At 39.5% G+C, this 13,267-nt stretch overlaps 1 protein-coding gene across 1 annotated transcript in view; it reads left to right on the top strand.

Moving 5' to 3' along the window:
* Positions 1 to 3,966, top strand: part of SUPV3L1 (Suv3 like RNA helicase) — a 38,157-nt gene extending 34,191 nt beyond the window's left edge. The window contains exons 13-14 of the mRNA XM_007940722.2: positions 2,800 to 2,948; positions 3,531 to 3,966. Of these exons, the coding sequence (XP_007938913.1) occupies positions 2,800 to 2,948; positions 3,531 to 3,966 (585 nt within the window). The remainder of the gene's footprint in view (positions 1 to 2,799; positions 2,949 to 3,530) is intronic.
* Positions 3,967 to 13,267: the final 9,301 nt, after the last annotated feature.

Below are 13,267 nucleotides of genomic sequence, written 5' to 3'. Positions count from 1 at the left end.
GAAACCAAAATAATTAAATAAAATGTTTTGAGGGAGGGGGCTTTGCTTGATGAAATACTTTTTTGCCTTATTCAGTTGGGTAGTATTTTTGGGGAGGGAGAGAGGATTAGAGCAATAATATACCATTTCTGAAGTGTAAGGCACTGAGCTCGGGGTTGCTGTCTTTATGAGCATGGTGCCAGTGTTCCAGCCCTTTTGTTTTTTTAACCTCTTTGGGTGAGGGATACAGATCTCTGACCTCTGAGGAACACAGGACTTATTTAACCAGGGGGATTGGGGAGGGCAGTGGAAACTGAATTTCTAGGCCCACTCTCTGTTCTCTCACCTCTCTGGACCTTCGCACATGCTTTTGTCTGTTTGGAGTACCCTCCCATCCCACTGAATCCCAAGGTCTCCTCCTTCCTGAATCTTTTCCTGACTCTTTGCTATATACTAGTTGCCATCTCTTTAGGCCTTGGTGTTCTGCATATCAGCTCTGTTCTAATCAAATCTGTTTCTAACTTTGGTTTTTAAATTAATCATTAATTACATAAGTACTTTCTTTTTGTACAAAATTGAGACATTTCAGGGAGGTTTGGCTGGCGGCCCCCAATCTCAGTCCTCTGAATAACTATTGTCAGTGTGTATGTATCCCTACAGACCTTTTTCTTTGCATCTGCCTACACACATGTACCTATGAAAATTCTAGTTTGTTGTGTGGATGTATTTTCTCATAAACATTATCAGAATGAACTCTTCTGCAACTTGCCTTTTTCCTTTAACAGTATGTTCTTGGCAGTCTTCCATGTCCAGGTGTTTATGTAGAAAATCCGTGGGTACATACATTTCTTAGAGCTGGCATTTATGAGAGAGCTGGCTAGCATAAGGTGGAAGTTTATGGAATAATCTTTTTTTCTGTGTACCTTAGTGGGGATTGATCCCATGGCCTTGGCCCCATTTATAGCATCCTTAAAGCAGCTGTTTTAATGAAACAGAAGCTTCTAACTAGGTAGTAATGCAGTGTCTGCTTTTCTGTTGAATGTGAAATCTAGAGGTTTCTACTTTTTTTTTCTGGATCTCCATCATTACTGAACTATGGAAGAACTCAACCCCATTGATAGCCTCTGATATGCCTTTAAACATTGGTTTTGAATTTTTTGTTCCTTGGAACTCCCATAGTGTAGCTGCTGAGTGAAGTTATCTGAAAGGTTGGGCATCTCTCCCATCCCTTCTCTGGGCAGCTTCATACTTGCAGCACTTTTACATATTGGGCTCCCATTAGTTGTTTGTGACAAAAAAAAATATAAAACCTGCTTTCTTTTTGAGGGAACTTGAAATTGTGTTTGGCATGTCCTGCTTAGCAGGTTAGTGTGGTCCCATTTCCAGCATCCATGGCCGTGTACATGGCATTTATTAAGCATAACAGAATGTACCAGATTGAACTAAATAAAATCAGCATTATTTGACAATAGTTGGTGTGAAGCTGTCTTGCCTCTCTGAAGTGTTTAGCTTGCTTAGGTTAAACATTTAGAGATAATTTTCCCAAATTAGGAAATGAATCATTTGAAATCAACTTAGTCTTTTTTTTTTTTTTAATTGTGATGTGGGTGAAAGTTTACAGAGCAAATTCATTTTCCATACAGCAGTTGAAACACTTTGTTTCATGACATTGACTGCAATTCCCCACAGTGTAACAGCTCTCTTCCCACTTCCTCCCTGTGGTTACCTCTTCCCCGTGTTCTTCCCTCCCATACACTTCTGCTCCCGAGCTATCTCTCCATGCAAACGCTGCCTTTCTGTTCTCCCACGATTGATCGCTCCAAGGGGTGTATCTATCTAATGTAAATGTTCACCCCATATGCCTGTCTTTTGTTTGGCTGGAAGCCACAGGAGTAAGTTTGAAATCAACTTACTCATGAAGCTAAAGATTTAAAATTCTTGCTTGAAGTCTTATCGGGGGGGGGGGGGAGGTATTCCTGTCTCCTGTAGTATAGGTTTTGTATAATAATGCCTAACGTGCTAAAGCATATTCCCTAACAGTGTCTCATAGTTCAAGAAAGGAGTATGGTGGTCTTAGGTTGTTGATGAGGAAGCTGAAGCATAGAGTGGTGACTAAGCCAGAGCCACACAGCTAGTAAAGGCAGGTCAAGATTGACTCGGGACCAGCCTTGTGCCAGGCTACGTCAGAGATTCTTTATAAGAGAGGACATTAATAAGATACAGAAAACTAAGTTGTTCAAAGTTATGGTATTACATGAAGGGGTAGGAATGGGAATATGCAGATACTGTCTGCTCATAGCTTAAAACATCAAATGCTTGTAAGGGAGAGTTAGCAGACTGAGGCTCTGGGAAGTTAGTCCTTATAAAACTTCTGATGCACATATTACTGCCTTGATTTTATAAAAAGAAAATCATCCTTTCCTTTTTCCTAAGTACTTTCACAGAGTAATAAGTGTTCTTAAAATATTACCCGCTGCCGTTGAGTTGATTCCAACCTACAGCAACCCTGTCAGATAGAGTAGAACTGCCCCGTAGGGTTTCCAGGGCTGTGACTTGGCAGCACACAACTCTTTACAGAAGCAGACTGACTGCCACATCTTCCTCCCCCAGAGCACCTGGGGGACTCAGACTGCTGACCTCTCAGTTCACAGCCAGTTCACTACTGCTGTTAGGGCTTCTTAAAAACACAGAAAAGTGTAGAGGAGAAAGTAGCCTGCCTCTTGCAACAAAATCACAAATAGCGTGTTTTTCTTCCTTTTTCTTTCTATTCAGACTTAAATGAATTCTAATTCCTTTACCGAACTCCTGTTTTTTTCTCAGTTTGCCAGGCAGTATAGCAGGAATGAGCCTCTGACCTTTGCATGGTTACGGCGATACATTAAATGGCCATTACTGCCACCTAAAAATATTAAAGACCTCATGGATCTCGAGGCTGTCCACGATGTCTTGGATCTCTACCTGTGGCTAAGGTATGACATGTTTTCCTTTCTGTGCACTCAATTTTCTAATAAGGCACATCAAAGTTTTGAGTGGTATTTCAAATTAGACACGCATTTGCAGGGGGCTCTTGTGTTATGTTTATTGTCCATAAGAGCAGTTGAAGCTGGATTAGACGCATTCCAAAAATGACATAAGGAGTTGTGATTCTAATGAACATAGCTAAGTGAGAGATACAGTAGCCCCTTGCTACTCATAGTATGGTCTCTGAACTAAAGGCATCAGGATTATTGGAGAGCCTATTAGAAATATATAGATCATCAGGCCCACCCCAGACTTACTGAATCAGATCCTGCATTTTAACAAGATCCCTAGTGATTCTCGTGGGCAGGACATGTCCCCCTAGGGGAGCATATCATAGTCACTTGAGAAGCAACATTTTACTCAGGTGAGCTAGGTAGAAATAAGGCTCAGCAAAGGCATTGGACAGGATTTGCAGAAAGAGAGAGTATTTGGAGTTGATCAGTATATCAGGATGTAGGTAGGTCATTGACATTAGTCCAGCAACGGTGATAAAAAGTTGTTAGTATAATATAATGTGTCTTTTTTTCCAGCTACCGATTCATGGATATGTTTCCAGATGCCAGCCTTATTCGAGATCTCCAGAAAGAACTAGATGGCATTATCCAAGATGGTGTACACAACATCACCAGATTGATTAAAATTTCTGAGACACATAAGCTGTTGCATTTGGAGAGCTTACCAGCCGGGAGCCAATCCCATCTGTCAGGAACCTTAAAGAGCCAAGCTAGAAGAATGCGTGGCACGAAGACTTCAGGGAGCAAAGCTGCTGAGCTACACAGCTCTGAGGCAGGAGAGAAATCCCTGGCTTCCAGACTGGTGCAGCAGGGACTCCTCACTCCAGACATGCTGAAACAGCTGGAAAAAGAGTGGTTGACACAGCGAACTGAACAGAGCAAGGAAAGAACAGGATCTGGGAGTTACTCAAAAGGGACAAGGAGAAAGAAGAAGGAACCTGACTTGGATTAGGTTTTGTTTTAAAAAAAAAAATTTTTTTTTGCAAATAAAAATCTATTTAAAAATTCTTCCCTCATATGCATTTACTGCCCACTATGGTATTGTGAGGGAGCTCTGGTAGCATAGTGGCTAAAGCACTTGACTGCTAACCAGAAGGCTGGCAGTTCAAACCCACCAGCCACTCCTCGGAAGGAAGGTTGGGCAATCCTACTTCCCTAGTGATACTGCCTCGGAAACCCAAGGAGGGGTCACTGTGAGTTGGGGCGACTCCATGGCACACAACAACAACATAGTATTGTGAAGGAGGCCTGGTGGCACAGTGGTTAAGCACTTGGATGCTAATTGAAAGGTCGGCCGTTTGAACCCACCTGCTCTTACGTAGGAGAAAGATGAGGCAGTCTGCTTCTGTGAAGTTTTACAGCCTTGGAAACCCTATGGGACAGGTCTCTGTCCTATTGGGTTGCTGTGAGTTGATGACAATGGGTTTGGTTTGTTATACTATAGTGGCTATCTCTTACGGGGTTTTTTCCCACAGAAAAATTAACTCTCAAAAGATGACCAAACTGCTGTTTGTTTCGACATTTAAAAAATACTAAGATAGCTTAGAGATTATATTTAAATCATGATTTTATTTTTTATATAGTGGCTATTTGTGGCATAGCACAAAGACAAAGCACTCTAAGGAACTTTGCATGAGAATAAAATCAGTTTGGTGAATTGATGGACTACTTTTCTATACCATAGAAATGGGTGAAAATCTTTGACGTATGTCTTCCACCCATTTGTTCATTCAACAAGTATTTATTGAGCATCTATCAAAGATATACAATAAGCAAAACAGACAGTGCTCCTGTCCTGAAGCTTACGGTTTGGTTGGAGAGACGGGAAGACGTTGACAAGAAAGAATGTCAGCTCCATGAGGGCAGATTGTTGCCTGCCTAGATCATTGCTGTGGTGTCTGGAATATAGTAGAAGCACCATTAATACCTGGGAAACAAACAGGTGTAATTTCAGGTAGAGAGGAATGCTAGAAAGAAGTAGAGTAGGAGGATGATGGTTGGCGGTGGGCTATCTTAGGTGGGACTGTCACCTCATGGCTAAAGGCCGGTCTTAGGCATGTTGGCTTCTACTTGTTCCACTTCTCCCTAGTTAAAAACAGCTCATAGGAGTGAGGAGGGTGAGTTGGAGATCTGAGTTCAGATTCTCTTGTCATGAGGTTTGTGACTTTGCTCTCTGAAGAAGATGGACATGAGTATCTTCTTTTGGAAGTTAAATGATACGGTGATGGGCCATCTGGAACAAGGCATGCACACAGGAAGTGCTTTGTAAGTGACTTTTCAAGGTTTGGGTCCATCTCATGCTGTGAGTTGAGCTCTTAAGTCATTCTGAAAACAATTTCTTGAGCAACTGCTGAATTGAAGCTGACCTCAGACTAGAGATTAAACTTGATTTGGTTCAGATTGGGTAAGGGAACAGAGTCAGGTTTTCCAAGCCAGTCAGCCTTCTGGCTGCTTTGGTAGTTCAGGGTTCAGATGATATTTCATTTAACTGAGAGGACAATCTTCATTCTTCTTCTAACCTTTGACTTCATGGAAGTAAGGGCAGACAGGTGGTACTATCTTTATTCCTTGTTTATGGGTAGACAGTAGTGAAACACCTGGAAGAGTTGTATTTTGCCATTCTTCATTTGGGCAACTCCTTCAGCCTCTAGAATTATCTTTCCCCTGTAACTTACACCATAGCACAGGCATTCTTGCTCAGATGGTCTCAACCATGAACTGAACTGGGTAATTGAGGCTTGAACAATGGATGTGCCAAAGCCTCTCTTTAAGTGTAATATTTAGTAGATATTTATTCATACAATAGGGTTCAGAATCATCCTTTGACTAATTCTTGATCTGTCGTAAATTGCTAGTGGTATGTTAGAGCCTCCCTCTCCAGTTTTTTTCCCCTCTCTCTAGTTTGGTAACTTAGTTTTCCTGTGTAATCTAAAATGATTTGCTTGATATGTTCTTATATTATTCTCTGCATAAAATTTTATGAATGTTTTATTTTTATAAGATACGAATGCTATTATAAAATACCCCTATTTGGCTTTGGTCCTGCTGTATTTAAATGATGAGGTACAACACTTAGTTGGTTGTTAATTCTCTGCTGTCTTCAGTTTGGGGGCCAGAGTTGAAAAGTCAGAGGAGACACTTAGATAAAACACTGATAAACCCAGCCAAATCAAAAGTGAAGCCTCAGATAGGAGGAGTGAGGGTTGAGGATGCTGTAAGGGAAAGACTGAACATTGGGCTACAGAATGTTTACAAATAGTTTATCTTTTCACCTTCCCTTCTGTGGGGTACAGGGAGGGCATTGCTAGGTAGAAGAGACTAAAGAGTTGACATCAGGTGAAACGAAACAAGAAATATCGTGGGAGCAGCCCTGAATAATTCTCTGCAACATAAAACAGGATGAAAACAGCCTGGGCTTCATTTCTGCACCAAACTTGACATGTCACTAGTCATTAATCTGCCCTGGCAGGCTTCTGGGCCAGCCAGGCACTAAGTGGTGGCCAGCCACCACTAAGGTGGTTTCACTCTTTCAAAAACTGAACTCTTTTTTTTTTTTTTTTTCCCCTTGCCATTTCTAACAGGTTTTAAAGTAGCTTCCCTGAAAGCTCCCCTTGAATTACTGTGGATTCAGCTGAACATCAGCAGGGGGATAGACTGAGGCTTAGAAGATCTCAGTTCTTTTGCTGCAGATCTGGGTAATTTAATAAATGTGCTTAGTCCATAGCTGGTATTAGGAATAAATCACCAGTGACTTGTAATACTTCATGCATTCATATTTGTGGAAGAGTGTAAATCTATAAAAATGAAACTGGGTCTTTTGAAATATAACTTAACTGTGAATCACAAACATGTCAAACTATCATTGTACATCACCAAAGTCTCTTAAGATTCAAAAATGTGTGTCTGTAATTATGTCTGATGCAATCATCCTTTGTGTGTGCTATAATGAAAAGTGTGGTTTCCTAAGAGACAAGTAAATGCATGAGTCAGACTAAGGTTTGGCTCTGTTTCAAAGCTTTAACATATAAAACCTGAAAATAGTGATGTTTACAAACATGTTTCTGAGAATCACTTGTCTAAAAGCCTGCCATTTATGATAGTGAAGCAGAGTGAAAAACAATAGTTATCTTTTTGGGCGAAAACTACTAGAGAAGAAAAAAGGCTTTTGGAATAGGATCAGGCTTTGAAGACTGAATTGAAAAAGGTACTTTCGGCAAATTCGGGCAGAGGAGATGATATTAAACTTGGCACTTCAAGGCTACACTCCTAGAATCAACCCGGGGTTTCATTTTCTTTTTTTGCTTTTCTTCCCATTTTCTTTGCAAAAATTTTGTTCTTTACAGACCTGGGAACAGCTTTTGACTCCAGTCACTCATTTGAACCACCATTTGATACATCTGTGAAAAATGCAATTGATGATCCCTTGCTGGAAAATCTTTCTTCACAAGTGCTTATAATCAAGTTAGGATGATTGTATATACATATGTGTGTGTGTGTATATATATATATATATATGTATATAATATATATTTTGAAACCCAATCATTTCCAATGTTCACTAAATTGCCTGATTAATAGCTATCATTTCATTTTCTTAAAATGTTTGTCACCTATTGTTACTCTTTTAAAACTAATAAATAGATGAATGTAGATCACATATTTTTTAAATTCTCACTGCACATTTAAAGTAGGACAAATAGTATGAACTGAAAACAAAGCTCACTTGGAAATAGAAACTCTCCCTAAAGCCATACTTCTGCACATTAATTTAACTCTAATCTGTGTAATGTAGTCTGGATTAAGTCCAGCCTAAAATGGATCAGGAGAAAAGGCCAAGTGATCTTCCAAAAATAAGCCAATGAAAACTCTACGGATCACCATGTTTGGATCCCAACCAATCGGGATGGCTCCGGACTGGAGAGCGTTTTGTTCCATTGTGTGCACAGTGGCATCACTAGGGGGACGCAGACCACAGCAGGTGATACTGTCAGAGGAGATGGTACTAAAACGTCTGCAAGTTTTGTGCAGTGTTTCAGCAGAAGTTTATTTTTTATAAGAATATCCTTGTAGTTATAACAACAAAAACATTTTTTGTAAGCCCAGCTTGTTTTTATCAATAATACCTACAAATCTAAAACTATACTGATTTACTTTTTGAACTTTCTAATGCTCTCTGGTCAGAGCTGTCATCATCACTCATTACAATGATGCTTCAAGTCACGGGGTTTCATCTGCTACAAGCATGTGCTGTTGTTTTTGCAGCTGCTGGTGTTTTTATAGTCACGGATTTTGTCAAATTTCCTGGTGTTTGAGCTACAATATTATAATTAATATTTGTGAACCTATATCATTAACTTTTTTGAGAATGTAGTAGTAATTAAAGGAGAAGAAGAAAAATCAAAAAGGCCTCTGCTCAGTTACTAATGTTGTAATTTGGTGTAGAAAGATCTTATAAAATAGTTTTATTGTTAGTATTCATATAATCTAAGAAATACTACATTTAAACAATTTACAACTATATTTATCACATATTCTATGATTAAAATTAGCAGTAAGCTTTACTAAGGTTTTTGTATGGTCTGGTATAGGAGGAGGTCCATGGAGGAGGTGATGTCATGAGTTACTGTACTGAGTGACACCAACCCTTATGACACCACTGTGTGCTTGGGGTTGCTGTGAGCCAGGACCAACTTCACAGCAGCTAACAACAGCAGGCTGTGTATATAAACCAAGTAACTTTAAGCTGTTTAATTTTTGTCAGAGCAATACCTGCACGGTTTAAAAACCAGAGACAGGAAACAACCTAAATGCCCATCAGCAGACGAATGGATAAGCAAAACGCGGTACATACATACAATGGAGTACTGCTTAGTCAGTACAAGAAATGAAGCCTCGATACGTGCTACAGTGTGGATGAAGCTTGAAGAGATTGTGCTGAGTGAAATACGTCAATCACAGGACAAATGCTGCATGACCTCACACAAAAAGACAAAAGGCAAATGTAACAAGACCAAAGTTTATTAGTGGTTATCAGGGGCAGGAAGGAGGGAGGAAAGAAGAGGTTAACTGATGGAAAAATTGCATTAAGGGAAGGGTTGCATAGCCAATTATTGTAACTGGTGTCAAAAGTTGTACACCAGTAGAAAGTTGAACAGACAAAAGTTGTATGATCAATATATTAACAACAACAACAGAAGAGAGAGTAGCTGCTGAGGCTGCTTTTATGCAACCAAATACTTCATGGGATTTGGTTCCTTGGTTTGGAAGTTTAGGGTTTTGATTTCATGGGACATCTCAGTTAATTGGCCTAATAACGTGTTTAGTGTTTCTGTTCTACCTCCTAGTTCTTTGCACAGTGCCTGGGTCTTAAAAGCTCGCAAATGCCCATCCGTGGCACAACACTTGGTCTCCATTAGCCTGGAACAACAGAGGAAGGAGAGTCAGGAATAGGAGGAATATAGGGAAGATGTGTCTCATTGCCTCCGTGAACAACTGCCACCTTTACGATGAGACCAGAACTGGGTAGTGCCCAGCTACCATTACTGAACATTTTGATCAAAGATTCCATAGAAGAATCCTTATCAAAAGGGAAAATGAAGAACAGAATTTCAAAATCTCATGGACTCCAGACTTTCTGGAGCTACAGAGGCTGAATGAGCCTCTTATCGGCATTACTCTGAAAAAAATCTTTAAAATTTAAGTAAAAAAAAATCCCTTGAAATCTTAAAATCAAATAATAGTTTAGCTTAACTTGTGAAAAATGTCTAGTGTCAGTATTACGATTTTTTAAGAACTATCCCTATGGGATCAAATTGACAACAGCAACTTGAAAGAGCTCTGGTCGTGTGATGCCTAAGGCACTTGACTGTTAACTAGAAGGTTGGTGGTTCAAACCCACCAGCCACTCTGTGGAAGGAAGACTAGGCAATCTAATTCTGTAAAGATTTACCACCTCAGAAACCCAAAGGGTTGCTATGAGTCGGAATCAATTTGATGACAGTGAGGTTTTTTTTTTTTTTTTTTAACTTGAAAGATTAGATAGGAACCTTAGGGGCTAATGAGTTTGTGTTAATGGGGAGGAAAACCCCAAGAATGCTATCAACATCATTGAAACTATACATGTAATAATGGTTGAATTGGTGTATGTTTTGCTGTGTATAGTCTTAACAACAACAAAATAATAAACCCCACAACGACAGGTAATTAAAAACTCTGTTATTTATTTATTCTAGTATTTACCTCAATGAGTCTACATAATATGATCTGTCTCTTGGGTCATCATTTTAAGATATTAGTTACTGATTTCCTATTATATCAGGTGAGGGGTGAGCTTTCTTAACCCACTCTTTTTTCCTACTTCCCTAAGTATAGCCATTATTCCATTTTGTTATTGTTGTTGTTATTAAATCTTTGTTTAGAAATTATACTCTTAAGACTTTCTACCCAATTTCAACTTTATCTTCTAACCAATTGAAATTTTTAGTTTGTTTATCATAGTTTAGCTTCTTTTTTTCACATTTCTTTTATTTTTATTTTTTCTACAGTTCACATTTTGAAAACAGTGTAATGTTTACATCTGAGAAGAGATTCAGATATACATTTGAAAGAAGGAGTCACAGAATTCACAAGGACAAAAGGGGGTATGATATTAAAGGGGAGGAAAGATAAGAACTTTGTTCTTTTTTGTTGTAGGAGGTTTGGCATACTAATGGCTGACAGTCTGGAGTCCAGAAAAATGGAGGCCTGTAGTCACTATGGGTAAGAAGAACCTCTACCTTGAGGTGATGGAAGGAAAAACTACCATGGCTCCTTGTTGTTAGGTGCCATCGAGTCACTTGCAGTTCATGGTGACCTCATGCACAACGGAACGAAACACTGCCCAGTCCAGTGCCATCCTCACAGGTGTTGTTACGCTTGAGCATATTGTTGGAGCCACTGTGTCAGTCAGTCTCACTGAGGGTTTTCCTCTTTTTGGCTGACCTTCTATTTAACCAAGCATGATGCCCTTCTCTAGGAATGGTCCATCCTGACAACATGTCCAAAGTACATGAGATGAAGTCTTGCCATTCTTACTTCTGAGGCGGGTTTTTAGCAGTACTTCCTCCAAGACCGGATTAGTTCATTCTTCTGGCAGGCCATGGTGTATTCAGTATTCTTCAGCAACACCATATAATTCAAATGCATCAATTCTTCTGTTCTTCAGAGTTCTTCAATTCTTCCTTATTCATTGTCCAGCTTTTACATGCCTATGAGGTGATTGAAAATACCACGGCTTGAGGGGAGCTGTTGCATTGTGATAAATTGTAGTCAATGTCATGAGATAAAGTGTATGTGAACTGCTGTATGGAAAGTGAATTTGCTCTGTAAACTTTCACCCAAATAATAATAATAATAATAATAATAATACCATGTTGTTGTTGTTGTTTGCTGTCAAGTCGGCCCTGACTCATAGCAACCCCTCCTTGGGTTTCCGAGGCAGTATCACTACGGAAATAGGATTGCTCAAATAATACCATAGCTTGGTTAAAGTGCCCCTTAGTCCTCAAAGTGACATCTTTGCTCTTTAACAGTTTAAAGAGGTCTTTTGCAGCAAATTTGTCCATGCAGTGCGTCATTTGATTTCTTCACTGCTGCTTCCATGGACATTTATTGTGGATCCAGGTAAAATGAAGTCCTTGACAACTTCAGTATTTTCTCCATTTATTATTATGTTGGTTCAGTTGTGAGATTTTTTTCTTTATGTTGAGGTGTAATCCATACTGAAGGTACTCTTTGATCTTCATCAGTAAGTGCTTTAAGTCTTCTTCACTTCCATCAAGCAATGTTATATCATCTGCAAACCACAGGTTGTTAATGAATCTTCCTTAGTGTTCTTCTTTGTATAGTCCAGTTTATTAGATTATTTGCTTAGCATACAGATTGAATGAGTATGGTAAAAGAGTACAGTCCTGACACACACCTTTCCTGATTTTAAACCACACAGTATCCCCTTGTTCTGTTTGAATGACTGCCTCAGGGTCTCTGTACAAGTTCTGCATGAGTACAATGAAGTGTTCTAGAGTTCCCATTCTTTGCAATGTTGTCTAAGTCTGTTATAATCCACAAGTCAGATGCCTTTGCATAGTCAATAAAACAAGTAAACATCTTTCTAGTATTCACTGTTTCAGCCAAGATCTGTCCGACATCAACAATGACATCCTTTGTACCATGTTCTCTTCTGAACCTGGCTTGAATTTCGGGCAGTTTCCTGTTAATGTACTGTTGCAACTGTGTTTTAATTTTTTTAGCAAAATTTCACTTGCATGTGCTATTGCTGATATTGTTCTATAATTTCTACATTCTATTGGATCACTTCTTTTTGGAATAGACGCAAATTTAAATCTTTCCCAGATGGTTGGCCAGGTAGCCGGCTTCCAAATTTCTTGGCATAGATAAGTGAGCCCTTCCAATATTGCATCCGTTTGTTGAAACATCTCAATTGGTATTCTGTCAATTCCTGGAGCCTTGTTTTTTGCCTGTACCTTCAATGTAGCTTGCACTTATTCCTTCAGTACTTCTGGTTCTTGATCATATGCTACCTGCTGAAATGGCTCAATGCCAACCAGTTCTTTTGGGTACAGTGACTCTTGTGTATTCCTTCCATCTTCTTTTGATGTTTGCTGCATCATTCAATATTTTGCCCATAGAATCTTTCAAAATTGCAACTCGAGGCTTGAATTTTTTCTTCAGTTCTTTCAGTTTGAGAAATGCCTAGCGTGTTCTTCCCTTTTTGTTTTCTAACTCCAGGTCTTTTTTTTTTTTTTCCCCCTCTATAGAGAGCCTTTTATTAAGCCTTAACCAGGACAAAACAAAAACAAAGACCTCATCCAGATGAGGGAAGCCTTCAGCATGTACCCCATTACAGGCCAATGGAATCTGCTGAATCATAGTCATGTTGTTGTTTGCTGTTGAGTCGGCCCCGACTCATAGCGACCCCTCCTTGGGTTTCTGAGGCAGTATCACTACGGAAGTAGGATTGCCCAACCTTCCTTCCGTGGAGTGGCTGGTGGGTTTGAACCGCCAGCCTTCTGGTTAGCAGTCAAGTGCCTTAGCCAAGTGTTCATTATATATGTTAGAGAACAAGATCTTGATTGGTGGCAGATCAATTCATCACTGTCATAGGTTGGACTAAAGAAGCAGGAAAGGACCATGATTGGAATATGTAATTGCAAGTTTAAAAAAGGTTACAGGATTGGTTCTGTGGTTTTGATTAC

The sequence above is a fragment of the Orycteropus afer genome, unplaced genomic scaffold (assembly GCF_000298275.1).
Source record: "Orycteropus afer afer isolate SDZICR_OR568_19922 unplaced genomic scaffold, OryAfe1.0 scaffold00070, whole genome shotgun sequence".
In the NCBI taxonomy this organism is placed as follows: domain Eukaryota; kingdom Metazoa; phylum Chordata; class Mammalia; order Tubulidentata; family Orycteropodidae; genus Orycteropus; species Orycteropus afer.
The sequence above is the reverse complement of the archived record's forward strand: the minus strand, read 5'-3'. Positions and strand labels throughout refer to the sequence as shown.